We start from the raw sequence: 23,695 nt of genomic DNA on the forward strand, positions 1-23,695 counted from the left end.
TATATCAAATGTAAAATAATAAAGTAGAAGAATAAACCAAGATCCTTTGTGTTTGCATTTTAAAAGATTATTTTGCAATAACGAGGAAACAAAACCGGGCAGCCCTCTTATTCCATCCACAACCAGCAGCTCAAATTTAATACCATATCCTGGAGACCTACCAATAATATCCTAGAAATACCATATCCTAGAGACCATGTTATTATTCCTAGCCTGCTCAAATTTAGTAGGATCGAAGACAAATATGTTCTCAGTATGACTGGACCATTAAAAGTTTATACTGCATGTCCATTTCTTTTACATAAAGCCTAAATTTGGAGCAAAGTGCAAAACTAGTGATATTGAGGGTCTAGTAAAATCATTTTTGTACCCACATGGCATCAATCAGTATTTTATCTGCACACTTATATGCTTTTGTTAATGTTGAGGCAATATTTGAGGTCTCCATAACAAATGCACATGTATTAAGGATAAAACTAGGTGTGATTGTATTTTTTGGTGATTTTCATAGGTACCATAGGTTTCATACCACTAAAATGGTATGTGGGGTAGCTAGTAGAAACACAAAAATCAATGTGGAAATAGCTCACTTTATAGTCATTTTGTGTATGAAGTGCCAATGATGTTCCATGTTCTATTCATAGATAAATAGACTTACTTGGTTACATTGTATACTTTTGCTTTTTCATTCTTGTCCCTGAGGTAAAACAATGATTTTTATCTATGACTCTTTTTATCTATGGTACAACATTGGCACTTTGTACACCTAAATGCCCATACACTGAGCTACTTCCACATAGATTTTCAGGTGCCTACTAGCTACCACACATACCATTTTAATCCTATGGGGGGAAAAACACAACCTTCCCTTGTTTAATCCTTAAAATCTTCAAGCCCATATTATATGTGGAGAGCTCAAATATTGGCACAACGTTAATAAAGTTACCTTATTCACCTGGTGGCAAGTGTACCCTGTAGCCTCGTTCTGGCCGCTGGGTGAATAGGGCGAATTGTGGCTCTTTTCGAAATGGTAAAAAATGCTAACTTTTCAGATATCTAACAGGGACAGGGAAACAAGTGCTGTTCGAAACCAATCTAACTTTCTTTTCCTGCCTTCTAAGATATATTATAACTATAAATAAGCCTTGTATGGGAAAGGGCATTGTAGAGTTGTCTAATGCAGGGAGGAAGTGGAACCCAGAACAGTTAGGCAAGCTCAATCAGCATTGAGGCATAGGGATATAATGGGCCATGTGCAGCATGGGTGGGGGTGTTTAGGGTTGGACGCAAGTAAACCCTTGTGGAGCAAGGCTTCTGCAGGAGAAAAGAGGAAAATGGTAGTGGAGGAAATGCATACACAGGAGGAGACTGTAAGATGTACAGTACTAAGGCAATGTCACAGGCAAAACAAGGGCAGTGGGTGAACTGGGAAAAAATGGAAAAAAGACAGATTAGATGGAAAGATCTATGGGGCATGAAAGCTGGTAGGATCAGAATTTATGTTAGGTGCTACGTATGATGTGCTCCCAAGAACTTACGTCAATGGTTTGGCGAGAATGATAAATGCACACTTTGTTCGTGTGTGGGCAGCCTCCACCATATCCTATCAGGGTGCAAGGTCAGTCTCACCCAGGGGCGGTATACGTGGCGTCACAACCAGGTATTGAAATGTTTGGCAGTGGCAATTGAGGATAAACAGAGAGAAGTCAATTAATTAGCAACTAGTAAAGGGGTTAGGCAAATTAACTTTGTACGTCAGGGGGATAAACCTCGTTCCGTGAAGGCCAGGTGTAAAACCGGCCAGTTGGAAAATGGAGCGGGGCTGGGAAATGAAAGTTGATCTTGGCCAGCAGATGGCAGTACCTCCACATATAGTGAGCACTAGATTAAGACCGAATTTACTTCTGTGGTCGGATTCAGAGAAGACAGAGTGGAAGAGGCCAATGAGCTGAAGAGAACGAAATTAATTGAAATAGCAGAGGAGGCAGCCCAGCGAGGTTGGAGTGTGCCACTAAGGCCTATTGAAATCGGTGCACGAGAGTTTGTGGCCAGATCTCCTATTGGCTTGCTGTCTGAATTGGGCATTTGTAGACGAAGTCTAAGGCAAGTGGTTAGTAACATGTCCTAGCTGAACAAGCAAGTGAATGGTTGTGGGTAAGGAGAAGTTACACTTCCTGGGGCCCAAGCTAAGGTAAGCTAACTGGCTCATTTGTTTTGTGTTTGTGACGGACCGTGGCTTGGTCAATGGTGGTTGGTTATGGTTTTTTAGGGTTATGGTTCAGTCTACATCAACAGGACAGACCAACTTAGACCATGTCTTAAGAGTGTTTTTGGATATGTTATTGTGGTAATATGGTGGCAACATGGGGTGTAAGCTAACTGGCTCATTTGTTTTTTGTTTGTGATGGACTGTGCCTAGGTCGATGGTGGTTGGTTAGGGTTTTTAGGGTTATGGTTCAGTCCACATCAACGGGACGGACCAACCCAACCAACCTAGACCATGCCTAGGTTGGTTAAGAGTACCTTGTAGGCCTGCACAATTCGGGGAAAAATATGAATCATAATGTTTTAGCTTAGAATTGATATCACGATTCTCTGCCACGATTTTTTTTCTCACAAAGTGTAATGTTTATTGCACACATAAACCATAACAAAACAAAACAAATTAGCAGTATTAGCAGCAAGTACAGTATCAAAAACAGAATGATTTCTTAGCACACTCTTGAACTGCTTGCCTTTTAGAGAATTAACATTCAACTGGCCATGTAGTTCGGTTTGAGACTGAGTGGTTGGCTGATTCTCGTCACTAGTACCCAATGTTTTTTGCAGTAGCCTACCCTAGGCTACAGAACATTTCTTAAAAGTTATTTCTCCACCACTGGCTCATTTGATTAAACGGGTGCTTTCTCTATGTCCTCCGCAAATTAAGCCACAGGTAGTTCGGTGCAGAGACGTTTGAATTAGCGTTTGAAATTGACAACACGATTGACAACATTGTGATAAGTAGCCTAGGCTATACACGAATCCGGCGAAACTACCGGAAGTTGTTGCCAAATGGACAGATATTTTTATAGTTTCCTCGTTAGCTAGCCTAGCTAACATCATCAACCCAACAAGCCATACTGCCTGGCTGTAGCTGTCATTGAGGGTGCGTTATCACGGAGGTTTGTTTACATACCATATTGGATTGGTTGTGTCCACTGGGATAACAGCCCGCGATTTACGACTGTCTTACTACTTCTTTTATAATGTCGAGTAGGAAAACATGCCAAATGGACAGATATTTGTATAGTTTCCTCGTTAGCTAGCCTAGCTAGCATAGTTATTGCTAACGTTAGCTAGCTACAGTAGTTAAGTAGATATAATATCAACCTAGTCCCAATTATGTCTTTATTTCCTCGTTCTCTACTCTACTACAACGGCCACTGTCTAACATCATCAACCCAACAAGCCATACTGCCTGGCTGTAGCTGTCATTGAGGGTGCATTATCACTGAGGTTTGTTTACATACCAGTAACAGCTCAGTAATGGCGTCGCCACAAGATGGCAGCCTCCACAGAACGCTCGTCGGATTCGTGTATACTAACTTTACTTTCAGTTAACTTGAATGCATTAAAGTTGTCTAGGCCAGGGGCGCAGGAGATATTTTGAAAGTGAGGGGGACCAAATTGTGAACACTAACCCATAGTGAGATCAGATTTCCAGATATCGGATTGCCACCTCTGGCCCACTTTCAACCATCATATTTTAAACTTGTCAGAATATTAAGATAATACCATTGATTGTTTTCAAAATATTTTTTGATAAAAATGGTGAAAACTGAGATGAGCCCATAGACTGTATATATACAGTTATTGCATTATATTGCATTATTATTATATATACAGTCTATGGATGAGCCAGATCTGCCCTCAGACCAGCTTCTTGCTATGTGCAATTCTACTTTTATTTTTTTATATTTATTTCACACTACTTGGGCCAATGGTAGAAAAAAGCAACATGGGATGTTGATATTTTATGAAGCCATGAATGAATCATGCCTATGATCCAAACATAGACTACATGATCAAATTGCCTAGTTAGGCCTACTTAAATTGTCTGGTAAACCAAATCAACTCTCCACTGTGTGTTTGCAGTTAATATTTATGCAACGTTAGAACTTAAAAAGTGTTGGCTTAACAAGTTACCAGTCCAGAACACACAGAAAATTGCCTTTATAATCAACTATTTGTTCCAACAGCATTTTTAAAAAGTATTTATGAATTGAAAAAAAATAAATAAATACTGTAGTAACTGTATCACATTATCCCAAGCTTCAAAGAGCTCCCCACGTCTGTGACAGGCAGACGTGACACCGCTAAATTATTTATACCCCACACTTCACACGGATAAGAACGCTAGGCCCATCACTCTGGGGTGTGGTAGCCTACTGGGCTGGGATTTATGCACCAAGGTAACTGAAGTATCCAATGTGTGTCTTGAAATTATGTTTGAAATAAATGTCTTAGAACACAAACGTTGATAGACTTGTATTTTATAGGCTAGTGAAAACGAGTTGATAAGTAGGCTAGTTGAGTTTGTTATCAATAAACATAACAGCTAATGTCATGTTGAGCAGGAGGAGTTGAGCACTAGGCTACCATAAATCCTCAAATTATGCCCGGGATTGATTCTATTTATAGCAGGACAAATGGTTCCCATATACAAGACGGGGTAACAATTGCCTACCATACCAACAATTGCCATCATTCCACTAGAAGACATTGTTTCGATTTAAGTCAATTAAATAACACCTCTTCTTATATTTTATTATATGTTGTATTGTATTGTATTATGTTGGTTGGATTAATAGCCTACGGTTGGCAAAGAAAAGTCGTTTTTCTACCATGGGTCTCCAACACACGTTCTCAAGCTCATTCTCTTGCCGTCCCTTGCGAGCTAATTGCTGAAGCCTACTACATTTAAACACAATTGTTGCGACTCAAGGCATTCCAGCCTACGATTTTATTAAAAAAAAAGTACTAAATCATGCATAATTAAACAATAACTCAATTTAGGCTACTTGGCTACGCAAAAAGGTTTCCATTACAGCACAACCCCTATTCACTGAAGGGCTGCCTTGTCTCGCAATAAACAGTGGAAATCCCGACACTTTTTCAACTGCATGAAACTTAACAGTGAACCATCTAATTTATATTTTAAATAAGCAATCGTGTGCTACTATGGAAACAATAAGTCAATATATTAGAGATAGGCTATTGTGAGTAACGCTGGAATGGAAGTTAGTTATTCAGTAACTGTAACTAATTACTGAAACTTCGTTACCTTCGTTATTGTAGCGTGTAACTTTGTAACTCGTTTCCCACAACACTGCTAGTAGTCTGTTTCATCAGCATCAATTTTGTTTATTTCCTGTCGCAAGAGTTCGACGATGCTGCAGGCTTTCTGAACTAGGCTACCGCGCTCGCGTGTGAAACACGTGACTAAAAGGCACTTTGTCATTGGCTGAGGGTGAAGCCCTGAACTTTGTGAGAACAAGGGAGAGCATTGCAGCGCTGGGGAGCGCTTTAAAACTCACAGAAGAAAGTAGTAGCGTTTGTGATGCAGTCGGCTCGTAAACTTAAATGAGAATCGAAGTCATTTAAAAATTAAATCGCTCACAGGGGTGAATCGAGATTGCGATTTTATAAGGATTTATCGTGCAGGCCTAGTATCTTGGATATTGGATATTTCAATGCGGTAATAGAGCTGCACAGTCCCGCCCACAGCCAATGCCGGATGTAAAAATTCAATGCAATTTCTCCATTGACAATTGTGGTATAAGCCATAAAAACTTAACTGCATGTGGTAGACTTAAAACCAGCTACGGCTGTACTAAGCGATTGTATATGCTCATATAGACGCCAAAAGTTCATGGGGCACTAACCTTGTTTTGAGATAAATGCCTTTTATTCGCGATCTCTTGGATAAGTACTTCATTACCCACAATCCTGAACAATCCCACAATGATGCCTCTGATTGGTGGAAAGGCCGTTATGGTCATAGTTTGAAACTTTCTCAGCGAAAAATATTGACAAAGATGGTGGAGTCTTTTACTGCCTATGGCAAAAATCTTAATGTGATTAAAAATTTTCTTGACGAATATTGGTACTTGTATCAACAAGGATTGGGGTTTATACATCACACCAACTTAGTCAGGGCCAATACACTATCAAATAGACCACTGTAAATGTTAGTTTAAACACTCAAACATTTCAGGTAGCCGACAGGCTAACCTTTAGCATTTCCGACATTGTATGCCATTACATAATGCAGCTAACATTAGCCTACATGCTGCAACACAGGTATGACATATATTATGTTTTAGTGAGTGTCCAAAGGGGTGAAAGCCACTTTAAATCGGGTCACATTATTGACTGTTGAGTGTCCGAGAGTCAGTTTGTAAGGACCAGCATGAGGGACAAGACCTACAAAGTTGTGGTGAGTTAAGCAGGGAGGTTGGTAACGTTAATGCTGCTAGCAGTGCTAGTTAACATTAGCTAGGCTACTGTAGCCTTCATACTGTATGATTCATATCAATCATTAACCTAGGAATACTTTGTGCATTTAATGAACATTTTGTGTAATAATTCACTGCAAATTAATAAACTGAATATGGTGGTCCAAGAGCAGACCATGCACCAGTCCATGCATCAGCCCGACTGAGCAGTGATGACGGCATAGGATGAGTCAGGTAACGTTACGAAGCACTGCCGTTAACGTTAACCGCTTTCACACACATGATATAAAATACACGATGATAAATATAAAATTCAATATCAAAACACTATTATGTACACGATTATTCCTGAAATAACTGCTATTAACTGCACATTCACTATATAAAAATCACTGTTTGGAGGAAAGGGTTCCCGTGCTGTTGGAAATGATTTCGCGCTGGTTCGTGCATTGCTTATATATTATTCAGTGAGGCGCGGTGGTTTATGGGATGAGTAGTTCCTTCGCTCGGAAATGAAAATATGTACACAATCTTGTACCTTTGACTTTTTTTGGATTTTCTATTCGTTTTTTCACTCGAAATGATATGTTGTATGCTTATGATTTATGCCGTAGCTGGTTAGCCTAAGACATGCTGTAAAACTCTTTAGATACAGATTTTTCCAAACGTCAGTGGGACAAATGAATGGGAATCTTACATCCGGCACCTAACCGCATTTTGGCCGTGGGCGGGACTGTCCAGCTCTATATGGTGGCAGCATGGAGGGGAGTGTCTCCAGGACGCTAGTTTCACTGTTAAGCCTTCATGAGGTGTCGTTGGCCTAACGAAACATCGGTGAATGCGGGTGCCCATTTGATAACCCCAAAGACATGCTGCATACTGTATACTGCTGTTAGATGGGCCATTTGTCTTGTGTTTGTGACCATTGGTTGGCAGATTGGTGGTTAGCGCGCTTTTTTAAGTTAATTTGGGCAGGGGCTTCTGAATGTGTTTTTGGATTTTGGCACAAGGGTTTATAACACCTAATAGTGATGGGGACGAGACCGCCTATGCCGAGTCCGAGTCAAGACCGAGTCTTTGAAGGGTCGAGACCGAGTCGAGACCGAGTCTGTTGGTTTTCAAATACAGTCGAGTCCGAGTCAAGACCGAGTCTTTGAAGAAGCAAGTCCGAGTCGAGACCGAGTCTTTTAGGAGTCGAGACCGATTCGAGACCAAGACCATAAAAAAATTTCAGTTTTAATATTCATAATTTAATATCACCCCAGTTAATAATCAACAGTTAGGCCTACAGACTAAGCTAGATTGGGAATTGTTTAGAGGAGCAGTCTTAACGTCTTAATATGGACTATGCTGACCTACAGACACTCACCGGCAGCAGAGCCATAGAGATAAATAAACGGCTCTGACAGCAGTATCTTTGCATTGCACCATGGGATGTCATTTTCAAATAATGCCGGTCAACATTGCATTTTATTATTATTGTTGTTATGTGTTGTCTGTTTTTTATATGAACATAAAAAATGCGTTGGTCTCGAGGACTCGGTCTGAAATTACGAGTCCTTCTCCTCCCACTGTGGTCCGAGACCGAGTCAAGACCGAGTCCTTGAAGGAACGAGTCCGAGACGAGACCGAGAAAGCAGAAATTGGTCTCGAGACCGGACTCGAGTCCGAGACCGGACTCGAGTACTACATCACTAACACCTAATACTGTGTATTAATGTAATTGTTGTAACCACTGAGGTAGGGGTGTGCATCTCTCCCTTATAAGATGATTTGATACGTATCTAGATGCATAAGCTACGATATGGTTAAGAAACAATACATTTTAATATAGAACGATTTGGTACGAATCGATACGATGTGATATGATGCAATAGGGCCCTAAAATGCAATACAGTTCTGGGGCCGTATTCACAAAGACTTTTAAGGCTAAAAGTAGCTCCTAAGTGGCGAATTTAGGAGCAACTCCTAAAAATAATGGGCGTGTCACTCCTAACTTTAGGACTCCTAATTTTTTTCACTAAAAGTAATTCACGAAGCATTTTAGACCTAAAAGTAGCACCTAAGTCTGGGACAGCTTAAAAGAAGTCGAGAGGACTCCTAATTCACTAAGACCTATTCACAAACAGCTTTTTGCGGCATTTCACGTTGCGATGTTTTGAAATGCGTCGCCTATGCGGCAACAGGAGCTTCCAATCGCGAGGGAACAATTTTGCATTCATAAAAGAGATGCAATAACGCCACCAACAACAATCAAAACTACTCATTGTTAACATGTAAATTAAATGTAACGTTTCATTGTGAATCAAATTAAAATGTTCTCCCAGGGATGACCGGAGCACTTTAAACTTTTTTTTATTCAGGTGCACAAACGACTGACGTTTCGACGCACTGCGTCTTCCTCAGACTCAAATCATACTGGTAACATTGCAGAGATAATAAAGTCCATTCTCCCCTCCCTCTCCCAAAACATTGGTTAGTAGTGAGGGGTGGGTATTAACATCAATTAACCAGTACAAGACCTCGTAGAAAGAAAAGTAAGCATCAAATACATCATTGGTCAGTGTGAATCAGACGTGAGTCAAAATAAATCAACATAAAATAAAAAATGACATAGTTAGAGAAAACAGGAAAGACATAATTCTTCATTTAAACCATGGGGCTCAACTGTGTTGAGTGTATGGATCCAAAACGCTTCTCTTTGAAGTAGCATTCTGACAACGTCTCCGCCTCGTTGGGGAGGCAGTATTTTGTCAATTCCCCAGAATTTCAGTGTGGCGGAAGAGCCATGATTCACCTGGACATAGTGGCACGCTATAGCATAGTCCATGTTTTGGTTACGTATCGCGGCTTTGTGCTCAGCAATTCTCTGTTTAAGTGGGCGTTTGGTTTAATTAAATTACGCTGAAAGGCCATATGATTCTAACTGTCTTATGCATTATCCACACTCAATTCTCACTGGTATCTGCTAGACAACAAGTACCAAAACATGATTAGTTCATAGATTTCACATGTAAAATTCATTTTATACAACCCCACCCATCTTGCCTGTTCATAATTCTGAGAAATTCTTGAATTGTGTGCATGTGTGCGTGTACATGTTTATGTTTATGTGTGTGGGTGTGTGTGTGTGTGTGTGTGTGTGTGTGTGTGCGTGCTTGTGTGTTTGCCTGCGTATGTGTGTTTGTGTACATATGTCTACTGTGTGAGTATGTGTCATACGTATGATTACTGTGAATGTATGCGTGTGCGTGTGTATCAGTTTATGCACATGTGTGCACATGGAATGGGTTAACATGACCCCTGGAGGCAAACATACGGAAAAAATTGGTCATCCTAGGCCCTACGGTTCTCAAGATATTCAAAGAAAACTGTGTCTGCCCTACCCTCCTTTCGGAGGGTCCAGTACAGCAGGGGGGCTACAGATCAAAACAAAAAACGATGGTTCCATGCTATCCATGTGGAGTTACATGCCCACCAAGTTTCGTGTACCCTGGTCTTTCAGTGTCCCGGGAATCCTTGTTGGTGTACGGTCACTAAATGTACACATAAATTAATTTATTGTGGGGGGTGCAGTCCAGCGGGGGAGCTACAGATCAATGATGGGGGTACATCGCTGCGCGGCGGTCATAATAAAACCTCTCTGCTAATATGCTTACTCTGTCAAATAGGACGATCAGAAACATGCCTTATTGTTATTGTGTGGTTTACATAGTGGTAGGCTAACGTTAACTTCATGTGGATGTGGATGTCTTGTTAGCCTGCCATGAGCTTCGGTTCGGCTCGGTTAGCTAGGCAAAACATTAACAAAAAAGTTTGTTTTGGTGCATTGATGACAGTCAGAATCATTTCTAACTAGCCAGCTAGTATTGCTCAGTTCATGTCTATAACATGCTTTACTTGCTACCTGGATAATTTCAGCGAATTCTTCTTCACTGTGTTCGGTGGGTTCCTAACTAACATCACCTACTAGCCAGCTAGTTACAGCTGTTGAACAATCTCAATAGAAATTTTGTGACGGCAAATCCCTTTTAATGCAGTATCCCTTAACGTTTTTCCTTAACTAAAGAAACAATTTAAGGTATTCTGTGCAACACCCTTAAATAAACCCCTTACCTAAGGAGAAATTAAGCTTTAAGGGTCATACTTCTTCAGGGGAAAAACTTAGGGTGTTTTGTGTTTACCCTCACCATGCCTCGCAGTCGCACCATGTGTGCGTGTGAAAAAAGTCCCGTCTGAAACACTGTCGCACGGCGCAGCGTACCAAACGTTGTGTAATCAAATACACCGGTATGGCGGTATGTTAAAAATTCATATCATACCGAAAATATACACCGGTATACCGCCTAGCACTACACTAAATTTCCATATACACAGCTATTTCCACATAGATTTTTAAGGTCCTACTAGCAACCCCACATACCATTTCAGTTGCATGAAAATTACACAAAATACAAACACGCCTTGTTTTATCCTTATTATTGTCATGGCCTTTTGTTTTGGAGACTTCAAGTTTTGGGACAACATTAAAAAAGGATTATATTTCTAGAGAAAATACTGATTGATGGCAGGTGTGTCACAATAAAGGAGTTTTGAGACCCTCAAATAAACAAATACATCTGCTTTATGCCGCAGAATTACATTCATATTTGGAACTTACATAGTCCAATGCATCGTTACACTACTAGTGTTTCCCAAAACCATAGTAGCAACGAACGTTCGCAACCACTATCGTAAAGTTGTGTAGTTACAACTACACCTCTCGACCTGTGGTAGAATGCTAGAAGCATAGTTCCAGGGATCTTCATGTCAAAGACGTCACTGACGCCAGTTATTTGTTTGCAAATTAATAATTATAAATATATTTAGGTTTCTAATTGATATTTACACTTCTAACCACCATACATCCATATTTTAAAATGTCCAAGGCAGAAAATACATAAACATAATTTCACTGCATTTCTTACTTCCAGTATATGCATGTGACAATAAACTTCCTTGTATCCTTGTAATTAAAAGTGAATTTGCAGCCATGTGCACGTAAGTAAAAGTCACACACCTGCAGATAATAATAAGGTGGTGCGCACTTTTTGACGAGTCAGCTAAGAATATGTAGCCTTTGACTTTCATGGGGGGGGGTCCTTGTTAGTTTACGCAAACCAAGCCAAGAAGGCTGATTCTGATTTTGATAATATGATCTGCACAAAATATAAACTTAGGTAAACAACGATGTCAATATTGTTGTCAAAATCTTAACCCAGATTCGAACTCTTGGACAAGGGACTGGTAACTGCTGTGCAACGGCGGCTGTCATCTGCCGGCCTTAACGCAATGCGCCACAGAAGTATGTGCTGGTGCCCGTTCACGTGCTAATAAACCTCATTAACCACCAGACTACTGAAGTTTGGAAACTATCATGGTCCAAACTTACAGTACTATGTAAGTACGACAGTTTTGGGAAACAGTCGTAACTTACATGTTGGTTAGTTGAACGATGCATCCTGTTAGTAAAAAGCTAACCGTAGTTGTACGGGAAACGCACCCCAGATCAGCTTGTAGGCCATTAGCAATCTGTTTATTTCATTTTATGAAGCCTACACAGTAGATCACATGCCACATTCTCACTTTCAATAGACAGATGCAATAGCCATTGGTCAAGTATTGAGTATAAAGCAATTAAGATAGTATGAAGTACTTTTTGTATAGGGTACTATCATAAAAATTCGTTAAAACGAATAGCATTTTGCAACTTGACAAAACACTGGATTAAATATCGTAGGCACAGGAGAAAACTTGTACATCCATTGGCCCGTGGGGAGATCACATGCCAGTTGCCTCTCCCTTCAGTGCTATGACTCGTTCGGCTGTGAGCTTGTTTCGCCAAAAAAAAAACTATTGCAGATATCAATGCGTCTTTGTTCATGGGTTTGGCCTCACAGCAGAGGCTTAGACAACTATGACCCACGTTTTGGTTTCGTAATTTGCCCTACTTATTGATTGCAATGTAGTCAATTGACTGCTTGACAGGTTATTTTTATTTTTCTGTACAATAAACAAATACATCTGGTTTATGCCGCAGAATTACGCAGCCAGCATATAGAATGGGCACATTTTGGAGAGAATAGAGAATGTACGCACGCAAGAATCTGTAGGCTATTTGTGGCTGGTTACCAGCAAACAATGTTTAATGCATTAACTCAAGACGTCAAACATTTTCTAAACAATACAAACAGAAAGGATGCAGCAGGCAGCAAATGTAGAATAGTAATTTCCAGTGGAAGAACAAAATGCTGAATGAAGCCCAAAGATATGAAGGCATATCTGGCAAGTTGTTATTTTTTGAAGACGTAAATGGTTGAGCTATAGGCCTAGTTTGCAAGAAGGAGACATAAAGCGTGAGCATGCCACACTATCCACAGCTGTGGTAGCGGGGGGTAGGAGGATTACTGTTAGCGCAGGATTTATATAAAATTCTTCAACAGAAGGCCTGCCTCGAATGCAGACTTGCCCAAAAAAAAGGCCTGTGGTTTGCGCAGCCTGCAGTAAGTAGGTCTTAGTGAGTTAGGAGTCCTCTAGACTTCTTTTAATCTGTCTCAGAGGTGGAAAGTTGCGTTTGTTGGGGGCAGGGCCGGATTAACAATTCATAGACCCTTGGGAACAAATGTCTGATGGCCCCCCCTGCACTGTAAAAAGTTTAACGTAAAATTTACAGCAACTTGCTGGCAGCAAATAACCAGCAAGTTGCTGTATTTCACTCTACAGTACATCTACTGTATATGAAATCACAGTACCTATGCCTGATACTGTAAATGCAAACTACAGTAGTACTACCAGTGCTGTAATGTATACAGTATTGAATTCTCTACCGTATTTTTAATCACAGTACTTATGGATCATACTGTAACTTAGTACAGTAGTAATACCAGTGCTGTAATATTATATACAGTAATTTTGGGAAATTCATATCCTGCTTTATCTACAGCCAGGATAAATTTGACTAGGCCTAGGTATGGTTTAGGCTACACAAACTTGCATAAATAACCATTGACAACTTGTTATCAGTTTGAAAAGCAAGTACATTTATTCACTTTTTTCCGTTTAGAAATTCTTGTGTGCTGCATCCTAACGTTAGACCAACGGTTTCAGTCAGCCTGATCCACCACCAGTAGCAGAGTGAAGCAGCACCTAGCAGAAATAGAAGAAAAAAAGATAAACAGTGTTAGATAACAATTTTCAACTGAAACTGAAGGCTACTTACAAGTGAAACTTTAAAATAATCATTTATATATATACTGTATGTTTTTTGAGTTTACTGTCAAAATGCCAGGCTGAAGATGGTGTTAGCATAACTCAGTTTCGCAAGGTATATTTGGCTGCTAATGTTAGCCAGCTGGGTGAGCTCATTGATGATGTTTGCTTGCAGCAACACATATGGCAGCAACAGCCATTCGTGCTGTTCGTCCGAACAACGGTTAATGATAGTCAGATGTGATGTGACTTAAAGTTAACTTATATCAATATTGCTAAAGTTAGCCTATTAAACTCACAAAACCGTACATGATTACGATGAGTTAACGTTACATAAGTTAGCTGGTAGCAGCTAAACCTCCACGTTAACGTTAACCAGCAGCACATCATCTTCAGCCTAACATTGTGACAGTAACATACTAGGCCTAGCACTACTAGCGAATGTTTTATATAAATTATATGAATATAATAAACTGTAACTTACTGAGAACTAAGGTAGGCCTAATATAAATGAGACTGCCAAAACGTTAATGTAACATAAAACATTAACGTTATTGCCACCTTCACAGCAACAGCAACTATGATAGCTAGCCTAACGTTACTTACTTAGTTGATCCAACAAGCATGGATGAGTTTGTAAGTTAGACAGTACAACGTACATAGACTGTACACATGCCCGAATTTAATGTAGTACAATTTCACAATGAAACATTAACGTTACATAAATAAATGCTTGCTTACCATTAAGGTGGAGCTGCGAACTTGACAGAGTGCTGAACACCGTTGGTCTGACTGACTGAACTGTTGCTCAAAAATGATCTCCCGCCGCCGGACAGTTCAAACGTCGTCGCGCGGTGCACGTTTCAATCACCACGTCAAAATTTCCCAGTAAACCATAAATCCATGACTTTTCAATATCTTTTCAAAATTATGATTTGGATGGAAAATCAACATAATATCAATGTCACCTTGCTATCTGGGAGCTTAACTTTGTATTTATGTGCAAAAAGAAAACAGAAAACCCCAACTGATTTTCCGCCATGTTTTTTCAAAATTTTCAAAAAGCTGACAAGTGAGGGAGGAGTCAGATTTATTACTGTGTTATGATTCGCAGCAAATTTTTATTACTGTAGTTTGACCATTTTTGACCATAATTCATAGCGAAACTACAGCAACATACTGTATTCACAAATACAGTACACATTTTTCTCAAAAACAGCAGTGATGCTGTGAAAATCACAGAATCTTGTTACAGTGTGCCCCCCAGCCAACGTGAATCGGGCGGTCAGTTAATAGGCCTATCGTGAAGATTTGTATTGCCATTTAAGGCACGAGCACATCTGTGAGGCCAAGCCTCACCAAGTAGCCCGTTTGTTTACAACTAACATTACATTTAATTAAACTGCTTATAGACTATGCCGAAATAGTTTCAACATTTTGAATATCAGTGTCGGGTGAATTAGGAAATGCCTTATGGCTGAAGGTTGCGTGGGATCCCCCCTGTCAAGCAATAACCATACAAAAAGTTAAAAACAGATGACATGATGCGCGTCACTGACATAATGCGCAAATAATATAGCCTAGATATTCCAATATATTCGAATACATGTGTTTATTTTAGAGGGGATATTCGAACGTTATTTTTGAGCAATTTTGACAGCCCTAGTCCACTGTAGGCTACGCCAATCGTCTATTAACACCTTTCACCTAACCCCGGTGAGTGGGGGTCGCTATAATGCGTGTGAAATAGCACCATTGAGTAGCCTATGCGAAATAGCCTTAAAATCGTTCCAGTGTTGTGTGCCTTCTGGTTTCTCCACCTACTGGTTTCCTTGCACGTGCATGCACTGCAGCAGTTGTCAGACATTCACAAACAAGTTGTTTTAGGCGGTTTGAAGTCGCTTTTCATACGCCATGAGCGCTCGGCTACATTACAGCCACTCGGGACAAAAGACATGTAAAAAAATATATGTTTTGAAAACTAGCATTAAACTGGATTCGATCCCGCAAAAGCAACACACGCGTGACTCTCTCCATCCTGATTCCCTACTCTTTGAGCCAACTATATGTTATGCGAATCAATTAACTATTGTAGGCTACCATTAATTAATAATGTAGGCAACACCCAGGTAACATGTTGTCCAGGCTATCTGAAACAAGGGGTTGCCTCTCATCTACAACTGGTTACCTTGGGCTGCTACAGTCGTCAGTGCACTGTGCACAGTAGGCCTATGCTACTCTTTGTGGTTGATCAACTAAAAATAAAAGATGTATTTGGTGATGACGTTATTGTAGGCCTAGTAGACCTAAATTCTGAGAAATTAAATGGTACGAGAAACGATCTACATAGCGCACCAGACCGCGATGTCTTCAAGGGTTGAATGAAGGGAGTTTGCAAAAATTAGTGTATTTTTAAAGTCAATAAACTTTCTTAATTTTCGAATGTCTTTGTCAGGGAACATCTGACTTTTAAAAACCATAGGACTGGTAGTCGCTCAGACAAGGAGTTATAAGATAAAGGCAATACCATTTGTGTCACCTAATGCAGTTCAGTGAATTAGCAAGATACCATCAGAAGCCAACAATCATAAAGCACAGTGCTATATTTTAAACATTCGGGGCTGAAGACCCGACAAAGCCTTGCGTTAATTCTTCAGGTGGGAAGTGTCAGGAATTTTCATACGAGAGACGTTCTCATTAGTGGTTAGTATATGGAGTAGGGAATTGACAGCAACATATCCAATCACATTATGAGAGATGCTGAATTTAACATAAACTGCGATGTTTGATTTTAAATTAATGTAAATTTAGCCGGGACTGTAAGCTGGCACACGTGGGTGCTCGATGTTTTCAGTGGGTGCCCGAGAGACGGAGCACCCACGGTATCGGCGCCTATGACAAGCGTATCTCGCGGTTGCATCCATTACAAACAAACATGCAGTGTGAACGTCTGGGATTGGGGAGAGCACTAAATGCTCTTCTGAATAAGCATGAAGTCAAGCCTTTAAATGAAAAACACTCTTTAATAATCAAAAAAATAAACGCTAATAAAGTAAACTTGTGACCATCAAAAATAGTTTATCGCCTGTAACTCCGTGATAACAGGACGTAACAGGAAGGCATTTAGCTAAGCAAAGGAGGTTAATATGCTCTATATGTTGTCCAAATGATGTCTGTCTATCATCGTTGCACTCGGAGAAAACCAGAATGTTTCATTTGTCCTGCGTTTCTTCTACGGCTGCAAAGGGGATTCACTCGCCGTTAACCAAATATTTCTTTATTAGGGCAGGGCAGGCATATTTCTGGCTATTAAATTATTTCTAAACCAGTCTGCTAAAGTCTGTAGTGAAGTCTGTGTAGGGTTTTCCAGCTCCATTTCTTTTTACGAGACACCCTGCTCACTTGAGACCTCTGCCGGTTGTTGCAGTGTCGTTGCAGCGTCACTGGAAAAATACAAATTAAAGTCGCTTGATGCTGCGTGATCCCGCACGCGGACCGCGAGGGAAGCTGGCCAAGTCGAAGCACTGCCCACTGTATAAAATATCCTCTTGAACTGTCAGTCAACACGCCGGTGAATCACACTTTTCTACCACACCTGGTTACTGTTGCTATGTCCAACTTTAGCTCACGTCCAAAATGACAAGTGAACAGAAGCCCGTTAACTGCACTGCGCAGTCTCTCTTATGTTTGCCACATGCAAGAAGAGTTAGACAGAGAGATAATAGCCTAGCTAGCAGATCATGAAAAATGGTGAGCAATGTAATCCAAAGTTCGCTGATTTCTACATTGTTAGTTTGGAGGAAAACATATGCAGTCTAATGTTAACGTTATAACAAACTTGTTTGGCTGTAGCCAAATTAGCCTACAAATGTCTGTAGGCCTATCATGAGCCTAACGATAATATTGTTTTTTATTATTATAATAAACAACATGCCTTCTCTTCCTTTGGCAATGGTAAGTCAAGTAGGACAAAATATGCTAGCCTACAATGCAAAAAGAGAACCCAGGGCGATTTGTGTTCACAATGCACAGATAATGCGAACCGTGCCGGACTTTAAAGCAAACCATGCCGAGACTACCTCCCGAGGTGGTCTCAGTTCGGTTCACTTTTGAGGGTTCTGAGTGCATTTGGAGTGTTCACATGCACAAAAAATGCTGAGTCATAGATCTGAGTTTGTTTAGAGGGCTGAAAGGGATCAAGTGTGAAAACACCCTAAAACTGAAGTAATTTCAAGCGCTGAAAATAATATGAAGACATGATTTGAACAGAAATATTTTACAGGCCTTGGACAGCATTTGAACAAAATCTGAGATGTCTGATTTGAACTGATCCTTTATGATCTAAATTCTCCTTTTGATGTAGACACTGACTATACTGATTCAGCACTAATCTTGCTACTGTTCTTGCAAAATCAGGAGGATCCAGTGACATTTGAACGGGTGTACCATGGCTCTCCCAAAGAGGCCCTGCTCAGGGTGCAGGAGGTGCTGACCCTCTACCTGGACATCATCACCCACAGCAGTACACCTGTGGACTGGAGCTGTGAGACAGAGTATGCCCAGCAGGAACCTTTGCCGGCACCTGCTTACAGCCCGCCAAGCACAGGTACTTAACTGACGTTGTAAGTTGGTTTGGATAAAAGAGTCAGCTAATAGGTAACATTCTATTTATCAGCGGTCTGCAGAAGCAGCAATGGCATCGAGCGATTTTTGCAGGTTGTGCAAAAAAACATGAAAGTGCATGGTATTTAAACCCACTCAATCAATTTGTTTGCTAACCTAAAAAAGACATTGAACAACGTTGAGAGGTGAAAGGGAATTGGATTGACGGTCATGAGAGAGACTTTGCCGTCGCTCCGCTATCGTCATCGTTTTAAACCAGCCAATAGCGTGCCAGGTGGATAAGCCGGCAAAATTGTAACGGAAGCAGCAGAAAAAGATTCCAGCCTGAGCGGCAGGGCGAAAAAGAAATCGCCGGCAGATCAGGCTGGGTTTACCAGTCTAGCGTCCGATTCTAGAAGCCCAGCGCAACTCCAAAAAGGAGGACAAATGAGCGTCGGGCTTGAGGCTGTGCAGGACACCAGACATGGCCTAAATCCGGACGTATGGCCACCCTATAGATAACTGGCTTACCAAAGCTTTCTCCCGCTCACTCTGAAGGTGGGAGGGGGTGTCCCCCTGGCCTGCCCCCACAGCTAAGAAAAATCTAAAACAGCGGTTCCCAAACGTTTTCCCCCGCGGACCACCTTCTACATCCTGACTCGGCTCGCGTACCCCCACCATCCAACACATAAAAAAGTAACACATTCTATTGACGCATTCCAGGCATCATGTTTAATTAGCCGCCCTACATGATAACAAATTACAAAATCAAAATGTGCAACTGGTCTATGAGCTCTCACGCAAAAAAAAAACAGTGTGAAGAACATTAGACCGGTTAGATACACCTCACTACAAACTACGCACTGTGGGCAGTCTGTCTCCCAATCCATGTGAAGCCAAGGCCTACAGTATATGCCTCATCATACTTTTGTTTTCTTCGCGCAGTCTTTTCTGTCTCATCCTTTCTTTTATCCCCAAGCGCTCCACCTCTGCCTTCATCATTCTGCCCCATTGTTACCCGCTAAGTTGCTAAGTTAGTTTTAATTGACGTGAATGAACGAATACTTCCACACCGGTGATTTCAAAGTAGCAAGAGGGGCTTTGATTTCGGTAGGTTGATGTGTAGGCCTATATTTTAACTGGCTGCAGCCTAAAATTAGAGGAGTGTTGACGCTGCAGTTCAGTACGTGCATGTGTTTGTGCGTCTTGGCATACATGCTGGACGTGACATTGGGGGTGTGGTTGCATCGTCGATTCTACTTTTAAGTTCGAAGTTCGAGATTGAGATGCAATTTCGATCGATTTCGAAATAAAATCGAAATTGTGACACCCTTACAAATGATTTCCTTTAATTTCATGTTTCCATATTATTATAACCCGATTCGAAATTATTTATTATTTATGAATTAATTCGATTATTAATTAATTAATCATTGTTAACACCTTTCCGACATTGCCCTTTTCATCTTGAGTACCCCATAGTGGCAGCTCGCGTACAACCAGTCCCTGATCTAGAAGAAACACTGTGAGTGTGATAGTCACAAATTAATTTCTTCTCAGAGGAGCCTGCTATTGAAAAGCTGGGGAGTAACCTCAGGAATGAGACTAGCCAAGATCTACACAACTTCTACAAGCTTGGATTTATTGCCATGACAGCATGTTGTGGAATACTTCTACCTATCACCGTTTGTTGCTTCATAAAACACAAGGTATGTAGACATTAAACTTATCATAATTATTCATTAGGTCAGAGTTATGCAGTTTCACTAACAAATCACAATTTAATTCACTGGATTAAAGGTTTGTTTTATTCACTGGGAATTTTCAGCTTATTACATTTTCATTTAAGTAACAAAAAAATAAAATTCTAATAATTTACATGCTCAAGAACCTTTGCTTATGTCTATGCTGATGACTATCAACAGAAACTTCAAAATAATTATCACAGAACCCAGATCATGGCACATGAAAGGTACTACTGATTTCTTTATTTCTACATTTCATCAAATTACTTAAAGCCTTACTTACAACACTTTCCCTGATTTCATACTCATGGCTCATTCTTGTAATCCAAGGTTCAACCCATATCAGCACAGCATTGAGTTGCAGGATTTATCAGGTGCGGAAATTACTTTAAAATACTGTATATGATTAGTGTACATTCTTCCAACCAGTGTTTTCATCACTTTAAATGATTATTTAAAAAAAAATATTCACACATGTAAAACACACACAAACCACTATTGTATTGTCTTGATAAGCTGTTGATGCCAGATTCAAGTTCCTGTTTTATTTCCAAAGGTTTGCCACGATTACATGCATGAGCTTCCAGCCAGGCCAAGCACATGGAGAAGCAGCAGGAAGGAATTATTTTCTCGCTTTCTCACGGACTACTTTGAGGACTGAAACACTTGCCAGAACTAAGACATAAATATGAGTCTTTCTACTTTGAGAATGTATTTTTACAGGGAAGATATTACTTAACATGTAAATAGTCTCTATTGCTTTTTCTACCAAAGTTTTTCTGCCAAATAAATAAAGCTAATATGGATTTAACACTACTGACAGATATCTGGACTGAAGCAATTCTAAAAAGTAGGACCCAGATATATGAAAATGATTAACCCCATCTTGGAGCCAGTCTGCTCCATGAAACTAAAAAGACTTGGAAACATACTGGAAATGTTCTACGACTCATGTGCTGCAAATATGCTCTCACTTAATGAGACACATCTTTCTGAGGACCTAACATCTTTAATTGTTGCCAGGGATACACAATAACAGTTGTTTCGGCAGATCTACCTTTCATCACCATTCTCTCTACTGCCTCAGAACTGTCAACCCTCACACTTCCAGGGCGAAACACAATCTCCTGCAGATAGTTAAAGGCTAGGTCATGAGCTGTTTTTTCCCCACTATCAAGATTTTGGAGGGCACATAGAGCTCTCTGTGTCCTGCCAGGACATCCTAAAATTGGTTTTACAAAGTTATTTGGTCAGTAGATAACTCTATTTGTTTTTACTTTACATATTTTTTCTTCTTAGACAAACAAAAATCTTGCCTCAGCATAAGCTCTTCATTTAAAAAGCACCGCGACAGCAGCAGAAATACAGGCAACATGCCCTGGGTGTTAATAGCTCTTAGCCCTATGTGTTCTAGGAAATAACGGCACATCTGGACTAATGGGTAGACCATATGTATAGAGATATGTATGTTTTTTGGGACTGGAAATGCAGGGTCAGATATGTTTTATTATTTACTCAGCGTGGGCCAACTGATATCGTGTAGTTTTCTGGGGGGGGGGGGCTTAGGGGAAACATTACTTTCAGTGACTTGGTGGTCAGCAGAATTTGCTTTTAATTTCCTGATATTTATGATCAGGAAATATTTTTTTTTTTTCATGTTTCCTGCATGATCAAAATTCTCAAAAAAAGATTTTTTAAATGAATCAACAAGAGCATTCTTGTTCAGTTGTGAAAAGCCCAGGGCCCGGTTCCCCGATGACAATGGATTCATGCACTTACGAGGGTTTTCTATGATTCATCTTAAGATTGTTTGTTTGTTTTTTCCGACTGTGTCCCAAACATGCCCTAAGCGTGAACCTGCATGCACTGCTCTTAAGGGGAGGTGTCCACGTTAACCCTTTCGTGCCCGTGCCGAACACTCCATTTTTGGTGCTGGATGACCTCCTTACACAAAAAACCTTATTTCTTGAGTATAATACATACCATCAATGGGATATACATACCATTGTAATCAGAAGGGTCAGTTCTATCGAATGATGTAAAATAAATATGGTAATGTTTATATAGTAATGAACAGTCTTTGAAAATCCTCTCCAAATGTATACCGAAATTCGTTAAAATTGAATTTCATTCACATAAAAATGAATTTTCAGCATATTTCTATACGAGATAGAGAAAAATATAGAGTGTATGACATGTTCAGCAAGTTGTGGGCTATTTAACAAAAAAGACTGAATTGGAATATCATTAACCTTTCAAAAGTTATGATAAATTTATAGTCCAAGAGCATTACCTCAAAATTGAGTCAATTGACTCAGTGCTTTCTGAGATATTCAAGATGGCGTCCAAAATTGAAAGATTTTTCCATATCTCGGGCTTAAAACATAATACAAATGCAATAAAAATGTTAAAATATATGTTTTCTCATACAAGGAATCCAAATTCACCATTGACACACTACTAAAGTTAAAGTTAACCAAGATTACAAGGTCATTAATGTGACAATAACACAAAATTCACAGTGTACCCATTAACCCCAGGCACCATTTAAGCCCATGTGTAACTTTGAAGTCATTTTTTAGAAAAAGAGGGGCCTCTCTAATGCTATTCATTATTTTGTCTAATCACACAATGTCTTTATTATATGTTAGTTTTATTTGGCACCAATCACATTTGTCAATATTGAATAAGGCTCGCTTACATCTGTGCAGTCTCAAGGAGGCTCAGATAAAGTCGCTTCAAAACTTTGGTGTTTTTGAACCCCTCAGATAGAGCCTCTTTTCAATTATTTTCAGCCACTGACTTAGTATGTAGATTCATATTATGTAAATTGGGAGATTATTGTTTATTGTATTATATCTTTATGTAGAAAGATGAGTTATGCTAGTTAGCGTAGTGAGCAAACCATTAGTCAATACATGTAGCCCTACTGATAGATACACTGCTTAAGGATTAAAAATGTTGAGTATACAAACTAAATGTTTTCTAAATGTGAAATATGTGCAAAAAATGCCTTTTTCCTTAAATGGTAGGTTAAATGGTGGGCTTAAATGGTACAGTGACCCAAAAAACAGCTAGTGTAAGCTAACTTTGAATAAGAATACCTTGTTCATTCAGAAAGTTTGGCAAAAGAGGAATAACTTTGATGGCAAGTTTTAAAGCACATTTAGGCTACAGGCATTTCTGTATACATTTAATCATGTTTATAAACCATGATTCAAATCAAGTTCAAATTCAAATCAAGTTCAAATCTCTCATATCGTGAGCGACTTGAGTGACAAAAACGACAGAATTATTATTTAGCAGCTGCATTTTACCAGTGACAAAAGCGATTTTGCAACTTTGGGAGCTCTTGGTCTGAACGCACAGTTAGACAACAATCAGACAGCAATTTTCCCTCTATAACCTTTGTAATGTAATAGCACATAATATTATATATAATGCTGACGGGTGATGGTGTTACATGCTATAACTGGATGTGACACTGTATCTGCTCTGTATCGCCAAGGAAAGCGTAAGGCATTCAATCTGGTGCATAAGAAGAAAGAGTATGATCTACTTGACACATTCATCAATGCTGCAAGTACTCATCAGCAAGTA

General features: G+C 39.9%; 1 protein-coding gene across 2 annotated transcripts in view; it reads left to right on the forward strand.

The window, feature by feature from the left end:
* The window catches only part of csf1b (colony stimulating factor 1b (macrophage)), a 30,642-nt gene extending 9,731 nt beyond the window's left edge, over positions 1-20,911 (forward strand). For both annotated transcript variants that reach the window (XM_042099427.1, XM_042099429.1), the window contains exons 5-9: positions 18,165-18,354; positions 19,911-20,059; positions 20,276-20,322; positions 20,426-20,469; positions 20,652-20,911. In XM_042099427.1, coding sequence (XP_041955361.1) covers positions 18,165-18,354; positions 19,911-20,059; positions 20,276-20,322; positions 20,426-20,469; positions 20,652-20,674 — 453 coding nt within the window. In that variant the 3' untranslated portion in view covers positions 20,675-20,911. The remainder of the gene's footprint in view (positions 1-18,164; positions 18,355-19,910; positions 20,060-20,275; positions 20,323-20,425; positions 20,470-20,651) is intronic.
* Positions 20,912-23,695: the final 2,784 nt, after the last annotated feature.

The sequence above is a fragment of the Alosa sapidissima genome, chromosome 7 (assembly GCF_018492685.1).
Source record: "Alosa sapidissima isolate fAloSap1 chromosome 7, fAloSap1.pri, whole genome shotgun sequence".
NCBI classification, from domain to species: domain Eukaryota; kingdom Metazoa; phylum Chordata; class Actinopteri; order Clupeiformes; family Clupeidae; genus Alosa; species Alosa sapidissima.